This window comes from Haliaeetus albicilla, chromosome 7, assembly GCF_947461875.1.
Source record: "Haliaeetus albicilla chromosome 7, bHalAlb1.1, whole genome shotgun sequence".
NCBI classification, from domain to species: domain Eukaryota; kingdom Metazoa; phylum Chordata; class Aves; order Accipitriformes; family Accipitridae; genus Haliaeetus; species Haliaeetus albicilla.
Window position 1 is genome coordinate 19122955 of NC_091489.1, and position 21831 is coordinate 19144785.

General features: G+C 37.4%; 1 protein-coding gene across 2 annotated transcripts in view; it reads right to left on the bottom strand.

The window, feature by feature from the left end:
• Positions 1-20600, bottom strand: part of VTA1 (vesicle trafficking 1) — a 41375-nt gene extending 20775 nt beyond the window's left edge. The window contains exons 1-4 of one of the 2 annotated variants that reach the window (XM_069787166.1): positions 20400-20600; positions 6453-6547; positions 3104-3231; positions 2374-2449 (exon numbers count right to left, since the gene is read on the bottom strand). In XM_069787166.1, coding sequence (XP_069643267.1) covers positions 2374-2449; positions 3104-3231; positions 6453-6547; positions 20400-20508 — 408 coding nt within the window. In that variant the 5' untranslated portion in view covers positions 20509-20600. The remainder of the gene's footprint in view (positions 1-2373; positions 2450-3103; positions 3232-6452; positions 6548-20399) is intronic. The other variant, XM_069787167.1, reaches the window with a different exon arrangement.
• Positions 20601-21831: the final 1231 nt, after the last annotated feature.

Below are 21831 nucleotides of genomic sequence, written 5' to 3' on the forward strand. Positions count from 1 at the left end.
CTTGTAAAACATGTCTTCCAGAAAATCCTTTTACCTAGTTCCAATATTGAGATATGGAATATCTACTGTTTCCTGTGACACAATCCATTCATACTACCCAATAATCAACCACCTGCCAATTAAAAATACACATATTATTTACAACACCCACTTTCTGATTTTAGATGTCAAATATCTGCTTTCTATGCCTTCTGCTGTTGATTTAAAAGCCTTTTAATAGGTGATATTCCATACGTATGAAGGCAATTACATACTGAAAAGACACACAAGCAGGCTGAATATAGATGTCATGACCAGAATATATGACCAGATGTCAGCCTGAACTTACTTCAGGCTAATAAAAGCTTCTGCAAAAGTCTAAGACAGTCACACGTCATACTTGTCCCATCACTTCTTCATGTGACACTGGATAAGGAAACTGTTGAAATGTAATGATGCTAGCCAGAAGTGGAAACCTTCTACTGTATTTCTCGTACACTCTTTTAACATCGTCTTCACTGATTAAACGAAATGAGATAATTCTGCTTCTTTCCAATTACAAAGCACTTCTCTCCTTTCAGCATCAACAACCCCCCCCAACCAAACACATTTAGTAGTAAACACACCACTGCTAGCATTCCACATTGACATTTATAACAATGGTTTCCATCCGCAAGAAGGATTGCTTCAGGACCTCTGGGGAGTCACCAAATCTGTGCACTGTCCTGTGTACTGGACTCCTACAGTCTAAGATGATTGTCTTCTCAGCCCAATTCAATGTGCATTCACTCTCTGGCTCTAGTAACCATTATTTGATATCATAAAGGATGTCAGAGTGCATAGCAGCTGGTTTTAAGAGATCACATAAAAGAGTAATCTTACTTGTGCCTCTTGATAGATGAAAATTGTAGGTTGGTATAGGCTCAGCCTATGGAAGATGTAGAATCTTGCAAGAACACTTGGCCAAGTCCTATCTTTAATATCTACACTTACAATCCTGTACGTCATAGTATACAAGCAGCGCACCACTATCAAAACCATTCTTTTATCTTCCTTCCAATATTTACAAATGAAAGTAGCCACGGCAACTGCATTTTAAACTAAGCAAACATGCCTGCATGTTAGGCACACTTGTCAGATCAGGGATTTACATACAGAATGTCAATCTGTGAATTCCAAGAACAGCATGGAATAGTTTGGGACCAACACAACCACGGGCTTGTGATGGGCCTGCAAAGCAGCAGAACTTTTGGTTTCTAACGCACTTTACTAGTGTAAGTACGAAAGCCTATAACACTCAAGCATGTGAGGAAAAAAAAAAAAAAGACACACACATTCAGCACTTAGATGATCAGCACTTGCTGATTCTGTCTCAGACTGTTCAGCATTGTTGCAGTTTCTTATTTATTCTTCCAGGTATTTCAACCTTCCTTTAACAAGATTTGAAACTTGTCTTCATGAGTCAGTAGTCACTTTCTCTAATTCTTTTTTTCTTTGCCAGAAGTTATCAACTATACCATTACATTTTAAAATTGAGCTTCTCATTCAGTTAATTTAGCAAGGAAACCTCACTCTTAATTTTCAGAACAAGAAATATTTTATTAAGAGTACCTGCTCCTCTATATCAGAGATTAATTCTTCCGTGGGGCATGAATAACAGAGAGCAGCTGACCATGCACCTAATAGAAAAGTTTGTTTTAAAACAGACCAAGAGATTATTCTGGTGTGCCTTAATAAAAGTAATCATGATCTTGTTCCGCCAATTCTAGAATACTGGTTTGATTAAAAGATTACCTGCCATAAAGAGCACCATGTTAGTTACTTTAGTAGATAATGTTTTTAATAAAACATATCATGTTCTAATGGCCAGATAGCAAGCCATTTTTTATGAAGTAAATTCACATTCTTCCAACTTACTGTATCACCTTTAAAAAGTGGGGTTTGTTGCAAAATCAAATATATCTGTTCTAACTAAAACTGTACACAATTCCATCTCAATTACTAGCACTGAAGTTCTGGCTTGCAAGGTGAAAAAAGTGAAGGTGGAAAAAGACAGGAACCTTGCATCATTTTCCCCTATAATCATTCCTACTTGCTCAATGTAATGCTATCTGTCTCACAGTAATAATCAGACTTTGAATTTCTAACTGATACTTAAGTCATGAAGCATCTTCTAACAGATAACAGTTGTCTAATATTTCAAATATAATTTATGCAATACTTAGCACAATTCCATATGACTTACTAGCATGTATTTGACTACACAATTAGAACCTATGTTCTTTGAAGTTTGTATTCACAAATTATAAAAAGAACTTTACAGAACTAAAATAGTAATTTGCACCTGTGCTAGGAAAAGCAATCAGATAATACACTGATATCCCTAACACTTACCTCTTCAGAGAGCTCCCCAAATACTGTTAGAACGTCTATCAGGAGACTTGCAGTATAAAAGGACTTTATCATGTTTCTGTAAAAAAGAAAACATTTCACTAATTTGGTAATGTCAGTCTCTCAGGATCACATTTTAGAAGTTGGCATTTTAGATCATACTGGCTTATTTCAAGCCAATCATCACTACTTTTTTTTCTTTTAATCTGATGTTACAGAATGTACTTCACAGTATTTAAATTTAGCAATATATTGACTAGTGTCTTGACTACTATGCAGGAAGTTTCAGTATTTTTTAAAGCTGGTCATGTATTCTGCACTTAGTTTCTAGTTTGAAATGTTCAATATTGGACATAGGACATCCTATATTATCTTAGAAAAAGCCATCAACATGCCGTAGCAATTGCTGTAAATCAAACCACATAATGTATCATCACAATTATTTTAATATCACTAGACAGTAGAAAGTATAACATGCTTGATGTCAAGCTCACTATTAGCCTGGGGTTCTAGAAGGCTTGCCAGTAGGTGAGCAACCTCTTAAAGAACACAAGGAGAAGGATACCAGTTAATGTGTGAAGTTGAGACATACAAGTAATAACAAATCAAGTTTTCTGAAAGAGAAATGGATGCATTAAAGCCCAATTCTTGTTTCCAGTCAAATTAAAGAGAGTTTGGATATTAAAATTTCCTGACCGATATCTTAATTCAGATAACAAAGATTTTCACCTACTTATGAAATTGCCCAGCTCTGTCTTCGTTGTCTGCATACAAAAACATTTTCAAAGCGTAATTCTCCACATGAGCAGAACCAACAATTTCCTGAGTAATTGCTTCATTATCACCAAATTGCTTTTTCATCTGAAAAAAGTTGAAAAAAAACCCATTAATTACCTTATTAGACCTTAGCAATTCTGCAGTCTAATTCAAATACAAGAAGCTGCTGATTTAGACAAAGCCAAGTACAATTTAAAAAAGAAACAACATACACTTTAACTATTTCACAAATCTCCGACTTCTAACATAACAAACACTAAAAGCAGCATGCTAAAGAGGAAGCACATTCTTTTGGAGAGAGAAATGTTATGAATAAGTAGCTCTGAATACCCTCTTCAATCACAAAATACTTAAAAAACCCCACAAACCAAACTAAAAGAAAAAGTCAACAATAAACACAACTACAATATTGTGAAGGAATAGCTACAGATATTTTTCCCCTTACTATCTGAAACACCAAGCACTCTGATACCTGTGCCAGGATTCAACACAGTTCAATTGATAAAGTAATGCATGCTTTATAAAGGTACTTTAGGTCAGCATGATCATGTATCTTCTCTTGTAAAGTTATTTCACTGCAGTTCATTACATCTTTCAAAGTGCCTGAGCCTTACCTTCACCAGTCTAGTGACCTATGGATTTACTGGAATTTTCAGTTTAAGCAGTGTACTGCAATTCAAAGACCTCTTTTCAAAGATATTAAGAATACAAGAATTGTCAGGTTTCCTAATAAAAATCAGTAAAGCAAATAACCCTCTAACAGTTACAACAGGTGGATTTACAGCTTCTGAATAGGCTTACTGTTCACACATAAGGAAATCTCAGGTTATCCTTAGAGAACAAAAACAGGAACACTGCATGATACTAACCTGCAGCCTTTATTTTGCCAAAAGATTTAAAAACAATCTGTGAATAACAGTTATGTTTCACTGTGCGTGTGGAGAAAATTTAATCACACAGGCTACATTTCCATATTTTTTAGATTGCTGCCAACTCTTTAATACATAGAATGTTGCCAGAAAAGTTCCTTGATTTCAGTAGTGTAATATAAACTTTCCAAATAGAACCTGAAATTTGAAGACTTTTGTCAAACTCATACTCTACGTAGTTTTCAAAAAGTATTTGTTTTACAAAGTGTAATTGTTTTTCTTGTGAGTGTACCACAATTTCTAAGTTGCAAGAATTAATACTGAAATGAAACACTGAAGCTAACTGAGGAAGAAAATGGTTTATATTTCTATTTCACCAACCTATATACGTACCTTACACTCAGAAAATAACTTATTACTATACTTGATCTGATATTCAATGGACATTATTTCAAATGCACAAAAGACACTCAGTTACATACAACTCTAAAACTATTAAAATTAACCAAGTTTTTTACTTGTGAAATCACCCTTCACACAATCTGTGATTCTGCACAGCGGTACTGATGTTTTAAATGATGATTCATAATTTGAACCTAAAATCAAGCAAATTTGGTTTAATTTTACTAAAAACATTTAAATAAAAGTTACGTATTGTAAAAGCACAACACCACAATCATATGTAAAAGTGACAGAAACATGCATTTGGGATACAAAATCACTGTGTTTAATTAATTCATATAATTGGAATATTATTAAGTTTCTTGCAAAGAACACATCTGGTAATTTCCAGATATATCTACACTGTTTTATTCTTTGCTACTATAAAGTTCAGGATTGTTTATGAGCTTCTGTCTTAACCTCTAAAATAATCAACTGTGGCAACACACAGAAAGCTGTGAGAAACATTTAGCGCAGACCTGCAGCACCCCTTTGTGCCCCCCCCCTGCTGGTTAAGGGCAGACTGAAAATGGCTGCTATTAAATTACTGCAGAGGTCCAACTTGTCAATATACCCAAACTTCCTAGACCCAAATGTGCTGTATTAGACCTGTCTAGAAGTAGTCTCTCCACCCTTCCACCACTTGACTACATAGAAGGAACTTCAATACCTGAGAATCAGTTGTCACTGATCAGCTGTCAATCTTACCAGCAACTGAAAGATGAAACCATGGGGTTTTGCTGCTTTTCTAGTCTTTTCAAATTTGAAACAAAAGGGGCAACTGAACACTGCAGACAGATTAGTTGCTGCAGTACCACAAGGGGTCCAATAAATTTAAAAAATTTTTAGGAAATGAAGAGCAAAATCCTTTAAAGTTTTAATCTCATCTCTCCTGCCACCTCTCTTCCCTTTTGAAGATGAAAACCAGACCCATTAGAGATGTCAAAATTTGATGAAATAACACATCAAGAAGTCACTGTACACTGGATTTTCCATTGCTAAAAATCAGAGATAAAACACAGCAATGGTTCACCTTTCTTTTTTTTTCTGAAGAATTGAAGCCTGTTGCACTAGTTTCACATGAACTCTTCAGGCATTGCTACAGCTAGATTTTGGATGGAATCATTAATACTGAACACAAAAAGAACCGCTGCTTCATTTTTCAATGTTACTTTCTGCTTTCAAATGAGCAGTTAAACTTTGAAATCTACACACTACCTCCTTCAAGACTACTGAAAATTACAGCACATGAACGTAAACAGCTCCTGGAACTTAAACTGACCATCTGTACAATGACTCGACTTTTCTTTGTTCAACTGTTCTTCTTAAGGTTGTTTGCTTTTTAATACTGTCAGGTCCACTCAGAAGAGCGTGGCATAGCTATCTCCTACCCACAAAGGTAAGACTGTGCTTACAAAAATTCAAAGTATAAGAACCCCAATCTCTAACAGAGGATACAATCAAAAGTGTCTAGATCTTTCAGAAAATGTTTTAAAAAATCCCTGGGTACAACAGTTCACGGCAAAAATTTCAAAAGCGCCCAAGGACTAGGCTAGTCAGTCCTAGAGCAGTGAAAATAACTCTCACAGACTTCAAGGAAACAAAACCAAATCAGTAAAAAAGGTATTCTAGAACTCCTAGATTTATTTCATAATGAATTATGATTTCTCATGAGAATACGTATGAATAAAGTATCGTAAATCATGTTGTCTAAACAAAATCTTATGGCAAATGTCTGCTGTATAAAATTTCAGTTATGTTTGTGCATGCATACATAAACATCCATATAAACACCCATATACACATATAGCTTTACCTCCTTTCAATGCGTCTGCCAATTTATTACATACGACTTAAATTCATAAAGTATGCCTGCATACAGAATAGTTGCATCAATGACCAATGACACAGAAAAGATAGTATTTGCAGAAGCTTAAATAAAAATTAAAGTAACATCATGAATCATTTTAGAGGAGAGTAATAAATTCTACTTACAGCTTCCAACTGATCCATAAGCTTGGATAAAAATTTACGGCATTCTGGGGTTTTACTATCAATCTTCATTCCTGTTTGCATTGCATACAAACGACCTTTAAAGGAGACAAAACACACAAAAAACCCCAGAAGTGGTTATCTAAGGCAAAACCCATAAGCAAACAAAGCAATGCCCCCCCAACACATCTAAAAGACAAACTCATCTTGTGGTTTAAGAACGTACTACTGCAGCACTAGTCAGCAATGACAGCGAAATCTAGGTATGTTCAGTCTTGCAGAGATACTAGGAGATATTTTTCGAAGATCTATGCTTTATTTTTCTCAATGAGTATTCCTGCTGATTTCAGATTGATACTTGTATCACTATTACGCAACGTTAAGTACTTTTGTAAAAAACCTCCATCCTTCTTTGCAACTCTCTCAAATAGGAACTTCAAGTAGATTTTTATCCCTAATTATACATGACTAATTTTCATATGACTTACATATATGTACAGAGTGTATGGGTATATCTCAAAAATGGAACTTTATGTAGCAGGAACCAGTTAGCTTTAAAACTCCACTTTAACAAATGGAATTAAGCATCTATTATCTCCATGTATATGCATACATATAGTATCAAAAGACACAAGACACAAACCTGATCTTTAAATCAGACAAGACAGACTTTATTGAACTTTCTCCGCAAGTAAAGTTGCCAGTTTTTCATATGAGCTTGAAAATGAATGATTAGCATCTTCTGATTAAAAAGTATATTTTTACTACCAAAAAATCTATGAATTTTAGATACGGACATGGCAGAACTTTACATGCTTCAGAAAATTGTGGGTAAAAACAAACAGCTATATTTACTAGGATTAAGACACACAGAGAAGGGGAAATGGGCAGAAACATTCAGTAAACAAATGCAGAGCATTTTTCACAAAAAAGCCATTCCACTAACTCTCACTCCTGACCCTCAAGGGAGTCCTACAAAACACTTTCAAATGCAGAGCTTAAGAACTAAAAGCTGTAACTCTACCAAATACCATCATGAGCTAATAATTATGGTATAGCCCATACAGGACACAGAGTTCTGCAAGTGATGCTTACTTGCTTCACAGCTTTACAATCTCTCTCCTTCCAAGCATCTCTTCATATACTAGAGATAGCCTTTTCCCTTCAAATTACCTCAGTAAACATGAATGTAACACAGTTGTTTCAAACTGCACTTATCCTGATGTTTGCTGCAGAAGAAAGCATTATATGCTCAAAAGCTAGTCTGCCTTTTCCACCTATTATCAGCTGGTCTAATAAAATTAGATCTCTCTGCAAAACTTACCTAGGTTCTGCTGGTGAGCATCACAATTTAACTCTTTTTTCTGGATTTTAAAAGTAGTATTTCACATTTCATATACAATTGATTATTCAAACCAGACAAAGTGTACATTCCTTATTTGGGACTGCAAAGCTGACAAATTTTTAAATGTTAAAGCTGTTGGGTTGCCCAACCACTTAAAGACACCCCAAAATAATAAATAAAATACTTGTGATCTCCAATGTCTCTCTACTCCTACATTTACAATTTATAAAACAACCTAACACCTTCGTATTCAAGTTTTCAGTAAAGAACAACCAAGTAAAAATCTACTCTGAGCAAAACTTCAGGAATGAATAAAGGCTATGAACAACTACAACAACTGACCATGACAAACGAAAGAAATGTTTTTAACAAGAATTGCTATGTAGGTTCGATGCTATTAGATTTCATCAAGCAACAACACTAATACTAAGCTAATTACTGATATGTACTCTTAAGCCCACCTTATTCATCTTCAGGATGCTGACACATTAATATTAAATATTATGAAACCAGCACATGTAAAGTTAAAATTACATTTCAAAGAAATCCAAACACAAAAAGATAGAGATTTTTATCTAAGGCACTCTAAGTCTACTGCCGATTAAAATACCATAATCACATGATAAGAAGTTAATGCTTACAGTCTTCAATTAAACTGATTTTTAAGTACACACTTGATTGTAAGCTTCCCTGAACACACGTTTCATGGTATGATTTAATCACGTAGAACTTAGGAATTAACATAATGCATGCTAGGCCTATGGGCCATCTAGATCAGTTATTTCTTTTTGATACATGCAAATATCAGATATTTTCAGAGGAAAGTAAATTAATTTTAGACTGATATGAGTTAGGGTGACAAATTCAGAAAACCCTTTGTCATTACTGGATATAGATTTATCTTACTTGCTGAAGTATGCATCTTCATATCTCTTCCATAACTCATTTATATAAAAAGAACTCCGTTTCCATACAAATAGAAATCTAGTAAATTTCTTTAGTCTTGAGGATGAGTTTAATCATTAAAAGATCTGTTTATTTGTAATTGTTACTCTTCTGTGGCTTTTTTTCACATTCATTGTAAATATGTCCATTTAAATAGTGAAAGCAAGACAATTTTTTTCCTGAATAATATCCAAAGGGGTGTATTTATAAGACTATGACATCTGTATGCTTTGTAGGCAGCCCTAAAAAGGCAGCCCTTACCCCTCTTAGGATGTCAGAGACTGAGAAAAACTCAAAGACTTCTTCAGGCACTCCAATGAACAAATGCAGAAGAGTGAGTCTTGAACACACAGAGAACACAGGTCAAAGAACAACAGTTACACATAAGAAACACGTTTTTCTTGTCTATATACAAATTTACACTATGCGTGACATCAAGCAATGTTCCATACCAACAACACTTTCCTGCTAACAAAAGACTCTGGGACTAAGGTGCCCAAGAGTCCTCAGGTCATTCAAGATCAAAGGACTATTATCCAAAGCGTATACAGACTGTCAAGAAAACATGAAGGTGCTCTAGCAGCAGCAGCTCTACAGGTATTACGAACAGAGACATCCTACAGACAATTACTGTCACCTGAGCTAAGATTAAATGTGTTCCACCTGTCACAGCAATTACATCTCTGTACCACACAACTGACTGTAAGAGACAGTTACCACATCTAGCCATCAAACCCCAATTTGTATCAATGTCTATATAAACTGGAAAGGAGATTTCCTGCAAGATCTTATTAACTGGTAAAAGGTCAAAGCACACTTAAGCTACACTAACAAGAGAGTCTACCTTTCAAAGTTCAGAATTTTTGCATACTCACTTCTTCACATACAGTAATATGTTCAAAAGGAGTACTACATAACAAAACTTGCCCAGAGACAGGCCTCTGATGAGGCAATCCTTGAGGTAACACCAAAAGCTACTCCTTCTTTTTCAAGTAAGTGGTAATCAAGAAAGAGTATGATGTTTGTGAAAACTACTATTGACAGAGCATCACTACCTAGTAGCATTTGGTACTGAAAGGGAGTCTTGACTCAAATACCATTGATAAAACAACCTGATTGTAATGAAGTATCAGAAAATGCAAACCAATACCTTACCAGGCAAAATCTCCTGGAACATCAGTTTCAACTGAAGAACTGAAGATACAGAAGCAAAGTATACTCTCCACAGTTTGAAACTCACCAGTGACAAAAAAAATGTTAAGTATGTTTAGGCACACTTACTGCTTTAGTCAGTGCTGCTCTAGTCAAAAGTGGGGCTTGGGGGTTGAAAACCTGCATCAACAATCATCAAACTTACCAAGTAGACAGCAAGTGAAATAATTTGGTATTTGCCTCAACAGACACTACTGAAATAAAAATAATACTCTTTTAGTGTTTTGAAATTTTGCTTTTGAAATTACCTGTATGAAGAGCAGTATGCAAGTAATCCCTTGCCTCATTACAGACAACAGGAAAAAGCGTCTACCACTTCTGCTCTTCACACTTTTGTGTATCATTATTACATCTTACTCCTAAGGCAAAGAATCTTAATTCCTCTCCAAACACAAGTTTTTCCAAGTCTGCATCTTTTGTCATCCTTCTCTCTGCTCTCTAATTTTGAAATGTCCCAAGTATTCTAAATGAAGGCTATCTGTAAGACCATGTTGGTTTGTGTTGTTTTGGATACTACTACCTTTGCTAATCAAGGTGTCAGAAGTCTCTTGCCTATCTTTTACTTTTGTGTGTAGATTATCACACAAATATTACTTATGGTAAGGATACATAATAGTAACTGAAAGACATGCTTTGATCTAGTGAAGGAAATCTATCATGTCCTTTTCCTGTCTAACTTGCAGCAAATGGGCAAACTCACTTCATTACTGAGTTTTCAGTAGCAAAGAACTCATAAGCAAGAGGCTGCAAGTTTACCACCTCCAACACTTCTGCTGAGACAGCCAAATGTAACATGAGTTCAGTTTTTTGCCAGCCTATATCTGAAAGAAAACAGTAATTATTTACATTCCTTTAAATACAGCTGTTCTGGTTTCTATAATATTGCAAAAGCAGTGGAATTTATTATTACTGTGCTTGCTAAGTCACAAAAATTTTGCTTTAATGCAAGTGGTTCAATTTCTAATAACTAGAAGTTAATCTCCTGAATGGTATGGATACCATAGAAAGAAATCCTCTTAGTGTTCTGCATTACAATTGCATTATTTCACCTTTTAAAAATACCACAGTTGAAATTCCATTTTAGATCAAAATTATTTCAGAGTTTTCTTTTCAGAACTTCTCTCTATACATTGAAAAATGTTTAAAGTGCATGTCCCTAATGACCACAGTAATATACTGTAAAACTAAACAACCAGACTTACAGGAGCCATTTGCTTGGTAACTTTTGATAAAAAATTTCCTCTGTGAAAAACCAAGCTTCTGAAAATTCTGATATAAAAAGACAACTAAAACCATACGTTGTAGCTGCAAAAGTTTTCAAGTTTTTAAAGCCTAAATGAAGTATCTGAAGAATGTAGACAATCTTGGAAATAAGTGACCTGTAATTCTCATCTCTCTTCACTATTCGTGATGAAGATCTGGAATACCTGGTAACAAATAAATGAATGCAATTATTGGTTCTTTTTAAGCTTGTTTTATGCGCTTGGCTTCATAACAGATACAACCTATTTTTTTGCCCTCTTTATCTAAATCAAGTAGCAAAAAAGATTTTTGTGTGGCCAACAACAGTAGTCTATGCATAAAGCACTAAGCAGGTAAAAGATGCTACACAGAGCTAATGTCTAAATATTAATTAATATTATAAGTAGAGCTAAAGTCACTTGTAATGTTTTACATGTGAAGACAGAACTGTTCTGCCAATTATTAACTAAAACATGGTTTGCTCTCAGTTTGCAGACAGGACATTTATCTTCAAATTCATAAAGACTTGGCAAGTAATCATTCTCAGAAAAATGTTTTGCCAAGACAACTACAAAATTTATGTCTTGATTTGTTGCCCTTAATCTTTGTTCAGCAAATCCTAAGTGTGGGTGTGCTGGATGGAATTATACAGTGAGCTTTACAGAAACTTCTCTGCTTTTATGTCACGTAATACCATGTTATTTTTCCTTTGCTAATACACAGCACAATTTCAGAGCGAGCATTTTGTCTTTAGTACGTGCCAGGCATTCATTCCTAATACACAGTAAGTTATTCCAGATTTATGTTTGGATAACAACTGAAACTCCCCTCACTCCCATTTTAAACTAACTCTGTGCCAAGTAAAAATACTGAAGAACAAAAATTCCAGCCAGCAAGCATGCACAATAAGTTGATTCTATCTTCTAAATTCTGTCCTACTATCCATCCTTCTTTTTCCTGGTCTAACAGGATCAAAAGATTACAGTTCTTTTTCCCCATATGTATTTAATTCTCTAGTATAGAAAAAGAATTATTAGGAGTGGGAATATTTCTGACATTTGATAGTAACAAATGGACATGAAATAGTATCAAAAAAGCACTGCCATAAACTTTAGCCATATTTTGATTCTGATTAAGAGATGAAAGCTTTTTCAGGCCCTAAGTTATTGCTCATTCATATGCTACACCTTCCTCTTCCCTTTATCAAGCCACTGACAGAAAAATGTTTGTTAACTGCTTGGTATGGGAAGACAACAGCTGGAATACAAATGTAGGAAGCAAGGGACACAAAAACATTAAATTGGATTGTACTCAAACTACTACAAATCTATTTTCATAAAGAATTCATCTGCATATAAAAATAAAATTAATTATTCTTGCTTTCATGAATATTACTGTATCATACTTCATTCATGTAATTTCTGCATGCAGATCATAAATATATAGTATTTCTACATGGCTAAGTCCAAATTGTCTGAATTCAAAGACTTTAAAAAATAGATTTAATAGCACTGGCAAACAAACTTCAAAGGGCCTAATACCTCCTCTTCATTATGTGATGCTGAAGGAAACTGGCAAAAGACAAGATAAGTATTAGGCTCACAGCATCAGTTCAAAATCTGAAACATTCCAGAGAAAACAAATTACTTTTAAATATTTATTTTCAAGTAAAACTAGTTTAAGGAGAAATGCAAGAAAAAAAAAATCTGAGGCAAAAGTGGGGGGAAGGAAGGCTACACACAAATTTAAATAAGAAACTCAAACCAAAGTGGATAGTATGACCCCCTCTTCCCCTCAGATTCTTTTATAGTATTCTAAATCCTACAGAAGGAAATGGATTGATAACAGTATATTTCAAGGTTATGTTACATGCTAGACAAACTTTGTCAAGTCAAAACTACCTTAAGTAAAATGTCTCTTACTTAAAATTACTGAAAGTTATAGTAAATTACATTAGAAGTCACTGTTGTTTGAAGAATAGCAACTTGCAAACTAAATAGGTGAAACAAAATTTGCAAAAACAAACAAGAGTGGTAATTATTACGGTCAGATGACAAAATAAGTAATCTAATAATATTTATTATGAATCCTAGAAAAGTACTGCGTATTCTACACTGCCACTCTTCAGTGTGGTTTAAGGACAAATTTTGGTCTTGTAAAATTTGAGTAAGAGATCTATATGTGGAATTCATAGGTTTATAAACTTTTGCACAATATTTAAACTATGAGCATTTTTCAAAGCTTGTCTCTATAGTCTAATAAAGAAAATGAAATATTTCTAATTAAAACAGGAAAAACTACCTTAACTGTAGGATTTATAGTAACTGAGATCTCAAGAGGGCAAAAGGAGGAGAAGGCAGGTACTCTGGATTAGTTATGGTCAAGTCATTCCAATAAAACAGCTTGTAGTGATTACAGCACGATCTGAAGCACTCCTGTGTAACACCCTCTGGTTTAGTTTAAACTGGAAGAAACCTGTTTCATGCTCTCAAACTACTCTGTGAGGTGAACCAAAGCACCCTAGATGGGCATGACCATGAGGAGGAACACTGCCAGCAGGTTGAGGTGATCCTTCCCTTCTACCCAGCACTGGTGTGACACACCTGGAGCACACTGGGTCCCAATACAAAAGACATGGGAAGGGCCACAAAGCTGATGAAGGGCTAGGAACATCTGTCACACCAGGAGAGGTGGAGAGCTGCGACTGTTTCATCTTGAAAAGAGAAGGCTCAGAGGGTCTTATCAATGCACATATAAATACATGATGTGGGGAGGGGCGCAGGGGGAGTGAAGACAAAGCCAGACCCTTCTCAGTGGTGCCCAGTGACAGGACAAGAGGCAATGGGCACAAAATGAAATACAGGAAATCCCATTTAAACTTAAGAAAAATCTACTGTGAGGATGATCACACACTGGAACAGGTTGCTCCCAGCAGCTGTGGAGTCTCCATCCTTGAGGATATTCAAAACCGGCCTGGACATAGTTCTGACCAACCTGCACTAGTGATCATGCTTTGAGCAGGGGATTGGACAAGGTGATGTACAAAGTTCCCTTCAACCTCAGCAATTCTGTGATTCTGCAAAATGAAATGCTGATATTGATGCATCCCTTCTTCAGAAGCAGCAGCAAACCTCAGGCAGGAAAAGACAGCTCTTAATTCTACTTCCAGAGATTCAAGTTGAATAAAGATCCACCAAAGAATTGTGAATTATACAGTGGAAAAACGCATGTTAGTATTTTTACACCATACAGTTGAACATTAGGACTTTTATACAAATACACATACCTCAGAAATAAAGTTTCAATCTCTCAAGTACACTTTTTCTATTTTATGTTCTCATTCCTATCTCTGTCAGAGCAGATTATTTTAAAATATTACCTATGTAATCAAAGCAGGTGCCAAAAATACTACACAATAGTTAACATCATCTTTAATTTTTGCTTCTACCCACAGTTTGCTTTGAGGACTGTGGGGTTTATGTATTTATCTTCGATATTCCAATCACTTCTCACCATTTTCCTGTCTCTACAGACAAACCAGAGTTTTAAGAGCACAGTTTTCCCACTTACAAAACTTTGAAACAAATCAGAGCAAACAAGCTAAGACTGAAGACAGAAAAAACCAGAAATCACGGGGGGGGGGGGGGGGGAAGGAATTGAGAAATATTTTTAGTTTACACTCATAGCACAATCAAAACAAGTCTCGCAGTACACTACAAAATGGATATCTACTTCTTAAATATCTGACCATTTCAATTAACTTATCCTGAGTAAAGAACAGATTAAATCTATTCTTCAGTATATAATCTCTAATAACAGGCTTTAAATAATTTGTAGTATTAGTAGCACACAAAACAGTTTTCTGCCACCAGCAATATGAGAATACGGAAAATGTACTTTTACAAATGGATTATATAAAACTAGTATAAGGAAATGAATATTTAAACTGAAAAACTCAGGAATTTGATCTTATTAGATAAGGAATGGCATAAGAACATTATGTTACACATTTCAATTCTACAATGTCCCAGTTAAATGAAGTCAGTAAGTATGTGCAGAACCTCTGCAGTGAAATACAGCAAATACCAGTTACTTTTATTTCCATTAATACTTTGGAATTACATGCAACTTCTAAATTATTCATTCAAAATGCATCAAGATACAATAAAAAGTTGAATAAATTAAAAGCTCATTTAAAATATCTGTCTGTTATTAGTCCTCTGCTTTGAGGAAGGATCCGTAAAAAATTAACAGTATTTCAGCTCTAAAATTACACAGTAACTATATTTCCCAGGTTCTGAATCAGGCCATGAACTTTATTTTTTGTGTCTTTTTTTTAAAAAAATAAAAATAAAATAAAAAAAAAAAAAAGTCTTGTAATTGGTATGCACCAAGAAGCTTGTTTCATGGATGTGTGACTAAACTTCAAAGTAAAAAGCCAGTCACATGGCTATTTCTGTTAAAAGCTGAACAACTTTTGTTTCAAGAGGTTGTCAACTAGTTGTGGGAAAAAAATTTTCTCTTCTGCTTTTCTCTCCTGCTTGATCCCACAAAACCAGAAATGTCAACACAATGGTAAGCTCCTTTGGAAGGATTTCTCTGGTGCTTTTCTATCTCAAGAATTTGAGAATTGTAGATTTTCTTCATACCTTTTTTAAACAGATCAAGTCTACTGATCTCACATGAATGTTTTCTGATGTTTAGCAGACTGTAAAGCAAAAAATGATTCCAGTGCAGCTTTTGGGAAGTTATTAGAATCATCATTTTTCATGTTGCATTCACTGGATATGCAAACGCTGTTGTGTGTTAGGATGTTATATATCACAAAACTTCAATGCTTTTCTGGCAACTCACTGGCATTCTCAATACTTTTGAATTAGAACATCAATGGCCAGTAAGTACTGAAGTATAAAATAAACTACCAATCATCTTTGAAAAGAGCTTAACAACACTACTGAAAGGCTGAAACAAGAGCTACGAAGGAAAGTCTCGCTTTAAACACTAGAACAGAAGTTTTCAGAAGACAGAACTACGTCTCAAACCTTGCAATTTTTCAAAAAACAACTTCTGAGTCAAACTGCCTGTGGCACAGTTACATACATAATTTCTTTAGTTATTACACAGGCCACAGATTTTTTTATCAAAGTCTGCCTCCTTGTGTTTGCAGAATAACATCTCAAAGCAGTCAGACTCATGTAAGTTTTTAACATGAGAAAGTTATTTTATTGACCACCAATCAATTATTTTCCTTTTGCTAGGCAATGAATGTGGCATCCCTTACACCTATTGAATCAGCTGACCTTTACTGAACCTGAAAAAGCTACATACTTAATGACAATGATTAACAAAATAATATGAAATGTGAGAAGTATTGTATGAGAAGGTAAATATTTTAAAAGAAGGTAGCAGATGACCCCAGTACTGAACACTTACATTAACCATAAAATGTCTAATCTCTTTAAAAGGAGAATTATTTTGTGAGATCACGTCCTGTACAACTTAAAAAATAAACTTGATTTCTTTATTTCTCTACAGTCTATGTTCTAAGTAGAACAAATTTTACAACCAAGTAAATTGAAGGTACATACTGTCAGGAAGCAAATATATTTTTATTGCTTCAATCATTTATATCCATCTACTAACAGTGGCTAGTGCTAAAAAAAGTAATGGTTTACAAACAACATATAAAGCTACTGATTATATACTGCTTTGAATTTGAATACCTAAAAATGGACTTAAGCATGAAGGCTTTGTAAGGAATACACATGACTACCAGAAATAAACCCATTTTTTAATGTTTGCAGTGTTTCCAGCAAGTACCACAACAAAAAGCATCTGTGATGTTATGGTACACAAGAGCATCAATGTTGTTCTTCAATGTTTTATTTTTCATGTGGAAAATTATGTGGCCATTGAAAAATATAAATCATCCCTGCTGTAGCTATCCATATTTTGTAAACCAGAGATTAATGTTCATTGAATTACAGTTTCTTTACTTCAACATATGCCAGCAATATCAAAAAAGCAGGAGTCCTGTCTTCGCTCCAAGCCACCGTATCTTGTTCTTTGTCTGTGTGTGTGGGAGCACAGCTGTTTAAGTGGTAGTGAATTGGCCTGGCTGAAAAATAGCTTACTGTTGGTTTTCATCATACAATTACATCAATGTTTGCTTCTGAAGCACATTAGGGTTGGGAACGAGAGGTAAGAGAAGGACTACAGTATCCTCTTCAGGTGGCAGTGCTGGTTTGTGCTAGTTTAATGCTTCAAATGAACTACAGCCAAAAAACATAAGAGAAAAAAATTGAAAATGGTGCACGCAAATAAAATGCGTAACTGCCATTGAAATTTCCAGCTTTGAGAGCACACCTCTAGCACCAGTGGATGCTGATCAGAGACAAAAATACTATCATGACCAGTAAGTAGTTCCTCCTGACAATTTTATTGCTAAGCCATAGAAAGTAATATTTTAGGTTGTGAACACATTCTTACCAGAGTTTACTTGCTTCTGATATTCAAATTAGTTTGTGTCATAGCTCTTTTTATCAGAAATATACAAGTGGAATTGAACCAAAATGCACATAAATCAAAACCTAGCAAACATTATGTCCATACTGAAAACCACTGTGTCGTGGAAACATCAGTCTTCGGACCAAAGCTTTTTTCTAGGGATGAAGCACTTCTGGCAACATTCCAAAGCTATTGGAAAGCTACCTTACTCTATTCTTCAGACCAATAGCTACATCTGTCTTATGACCAAAATTCAGACTCTCCCCCTCACATGGTGGCTGTGCAAGCAGCCTTGAGACAGAACACGCAGCACTGTCCCATCACATGATGTTTCACCGCAGGGTCCCCTTGGCTGGCTGCTGCGCCACACCACCCTCCTGGTCCCAGGACATGCGTGGTGCCCGCAGACAAGGCTAGCGGAGGAGTACCAGAAGAGAACAGCACACGTTCCAGCACACACCAAGCTTTCCTCACGCTATTCCTTCCACACAATACATTATAGCAAATGTATACAGCTCCTCCAAAACACATTTCAAAGGCTCAACAAAGAGATTTTCACTCTTTTCAGTGAAGCATCTAATGAGAAAAATTGCTTTAACTCCACATAAAATCTGTGTTGCGTTCAAAACATTATCTGAAAAGTATCCTGAAAATTTTTTGTATCCCCAGGCTTACACTTTAAAAAACTTACCTTTTAGGAAAGCCCCTATTATTCATAGCATGCTAGAAACATATACAGTACATTTTTTTTGACAGTAGCAATATTAATAATTAATACTTTGGGATTCCACATAATTGTTCCAAACCCACAATGTTCAAAATTAATGGTTCATAAACCTTATTTTTGCTTCAAAGCCAGAATTAAAAGAAGAAAACAAAAAAATCCTATGAAACAGGAATTCTGCATTTTAGTCAATCCAAACTCATCCACCATGGAAGGAAATACGTGTCATCAGTGGAACACTAGAGAAAATTAATTCTTCTCCTTTGTGTATTTAAAAGAACAAAAGATCCAAGCAAGACCTGTCTTGAAAAAGAGGTGTTGCTGCTTTTTACTTTATGTAATAATGTAATGAGAAAAGTATCTCTAGAATACGTCTGCAGTATGCTCAGTAATGAATCAGATGTGCTGAAGTACTCAAATTAAAACATATGATATGCAAATTTTCAGGCTACTTAGGACAGAGAATGCAAAAGACTTTACAGAAAATGCTAATTATTCAATACAGGTGGATTTTTTTTCCCCTGTGCACCAAGACTTTCAGAATAGGAAAGACATTAAGAAAAATAGAGATCAGTCATCAAAACATTCCTGTTTTAAAACAGACTTGCATTCTGTTACCTACACTAAATGCTAGTATTTTTATTGTATAGCCAGACAGGGTGTTATATCTGATTAAAAACCCCCAAAGAAATAAAGAAAAAACAACAAAAAAACCCCAGTGCAACTTGACCTAGCTAGTGCTTTCTACCACACAAAATAAGATTTATCCTGTTTTTCCAGCAAAAAAAGAGCAAGTACTACTGAGAACATCCAGTATTCTAATACCTGGCTACCTCACTTCTCTGGTGGCACTCTTCCACATTAGCACAGTATTCCTGTGTAACACAAAAAAATGAAAATTATTCTTGTGACACCGAGCTAACGTTTTTTTCAGAGCTTTCTGAAGCCGGAATTTCATGAGTTCATCCTTCAACACTTAAGATTGCCTTACAAATTAAACTACCAGTTCTACCTCTATTTTTTATTTAACTCTCTTTGAAGACAAGCTATTGCCAAGTAAAACCCCCAAATGACCATCTCACATCTCAATAAAAAGAAAAAAAAACAACATAAACATACATTTCTGGTGATCAGCTAGTCTTAGAAATTTTCCAGGTGTGGTGATTAACTGTGACAGGAATTTATGACTACTAACAATAGGCTTGCGTTACTTAATTAACTTTTAGAAAGGCTCACAGACCACCCTGACAAGCACTAGCTTAGAAGCCATAAAGTAGCTTGACAAATTTACATATTAATTTGAAAGACTTCAAGTAAGATTTTGCTGTGTTCACTTCAACGAAACGAACAAAAAAAAGAGCCACCCACTCTCCCCCTTAGAGAACCCTGAAGAAGTGACAAAGCCTCACAGAAAATAAAATGAACACTTGAAAGAATTAAAGACTCTCAAATTCAAATTGCTTACTCGGATACAGGACAGAAAGGAGGTCTAATCAACAGGAGAAAGACTCTCGAAGGTTAGTTTTTTGCGATACTTATTAGGACTATCCCAACACAGACAGCAAACTTGACTTTATACACATGCGTACAAGCACGTATTTAGGCTGCTGGCATACGCCCTACGACTGCAGAGAGGCTTAACTCTGCAAAAATAGAGCATGTGAAAGACGGGTCGGGGCTTGCAGCTGAAGCGGCAGACAGGGAAGACCGCGAACAGCCCGGACCGCCCCAAGAGGTGGGGCTTCCCCCCGCCCCCACTTCTCCGTCCATCCGACGGGCACTCGGCGCAACCCGACAAGCCGGGCGGACAGAGCGGGGGGCACGCTCCGTCCGGTGCGGGGCCTGGTGGCCGGGGGGTGGTGGCGGCCCCAGTCGCGGGGAGCGGCGGCGGGGCGGGACGCGACGGGCCGGGCCCGGCTCGGGGCCCGGCTCGGGGCCCGGCGGGGCGGGGCGGCGCTGCGGCCGCCTCACTCACAGTAGTACGCCACCACCGGCTCGCGCTTGTCCAGCTCCTGCGCGGTTCGCAGATGGTGCTGGATGCTCTTGAACTGCGGCGGCAGCGGGGGAAGCGCCGTGGCCGCCATCGCGCGGGCGGCGACGGGCAGCGACAACAACGGGCTGCCGACAACGGCTCTCCCTCCCCAGGCTGGCGCCGGCCGCTTCCGCTTCCGGTACGGGACGCCGGGGCGCCTGCGCGGTGGGCGGGCTGCCGCCCCTGGCGGTGCGCCCGGGAAGAGCGCCCCCTGCTGATTGGGAGGAGGCGGGCGGCGGGGCGGCCTCACCGGGCCTTGGGCCACCGCAGCCGGGCGGGGCCGGGCAGACTGGCCCGTCCGTCCGTCCGTCCGTCTGTCTGCCCGCCCGCCCGCCCGCCCGTGCGTCCGTTCGCGGGGACGAACAGCCTCATGCGCCTCTTGCTTGGCTCGTTAGTGTTTGAAACGTGTCCCACAGCCGCCGCGCGGAGGGGCCTGGAGACCTCGGGGCGGCCGGGGCTTCTCCTGGCCCAGCCCGGGGGAATGGCGGCCTGGTTCCAGCTCTCAGGGGCCGAGCGGCGAAGCCCTCACCAGCCCTTCTCTCTCCTTTCCTTTGGCACGTCAGCCCAAACAACCATGCAGACCTTCGCCCTGGAGGTTGATCTGCAAGTAAAACCCATTTTCAGATTGAAAAACCTTGCCCTTGGGCTGCCCTGACGCTCACCAGACATCCGGGAGGCCCTCGAGCACTGAACTGCAACTCTGGTCCTGGGCCTCTGCCCTTCCTTCATCCCGCTGCTGCTCCCTGGAGAAGCCTTGTGCTACCATGGCCTGGCTAACAGCGCTTTGCTGGACTGGGCTGCTTCCCAGCAGCTGTCAGCAAGTCTGCCGGCCCTGGAAAGTACATCTCGCAGGATCACCACTTCCCAGATAACTTTTTCTCAGAGGAACCTCCAGGGATTTCCGGTTTTGCTGAGAGGGGATAAGAACAGCAAAAAAAAAGGGAACTGTTGAAGCAAAATGGTTTCAAATGGATCTCACAAACTGCAATATAAATTACTGTAGTGTCAGTCATCTTCTCATTCTGACAGCATAGTTAAATGATTTTTAAATTTCTTTTAAATGGCCTTGTTGCCAGACTTCTTCCTGGTCTCAAAATGGCTGTCTGCGAGGCAAGAGAATGTCAATGCTCCAGGGCATAAAGAAAGATGTGTGTTGGAGGGAGCCATGGGGTAGGAGAGGTGGCTGCATTGTCTCATTGCTATCATGGGAGAGTGCTGTAAAAGAGAACAGAAGGGAAATGATGGCTGAAAAGAAGAAAGGAAGCCAAGAAAGGAACAGAACAAGGAGTGGTTATAGTACTGGGATGTTGTGGTGGTGTACTAGAAGTTGGCTGGCCCAGAGCAACTATACCTTTGATGTGAAGGCAATCACATC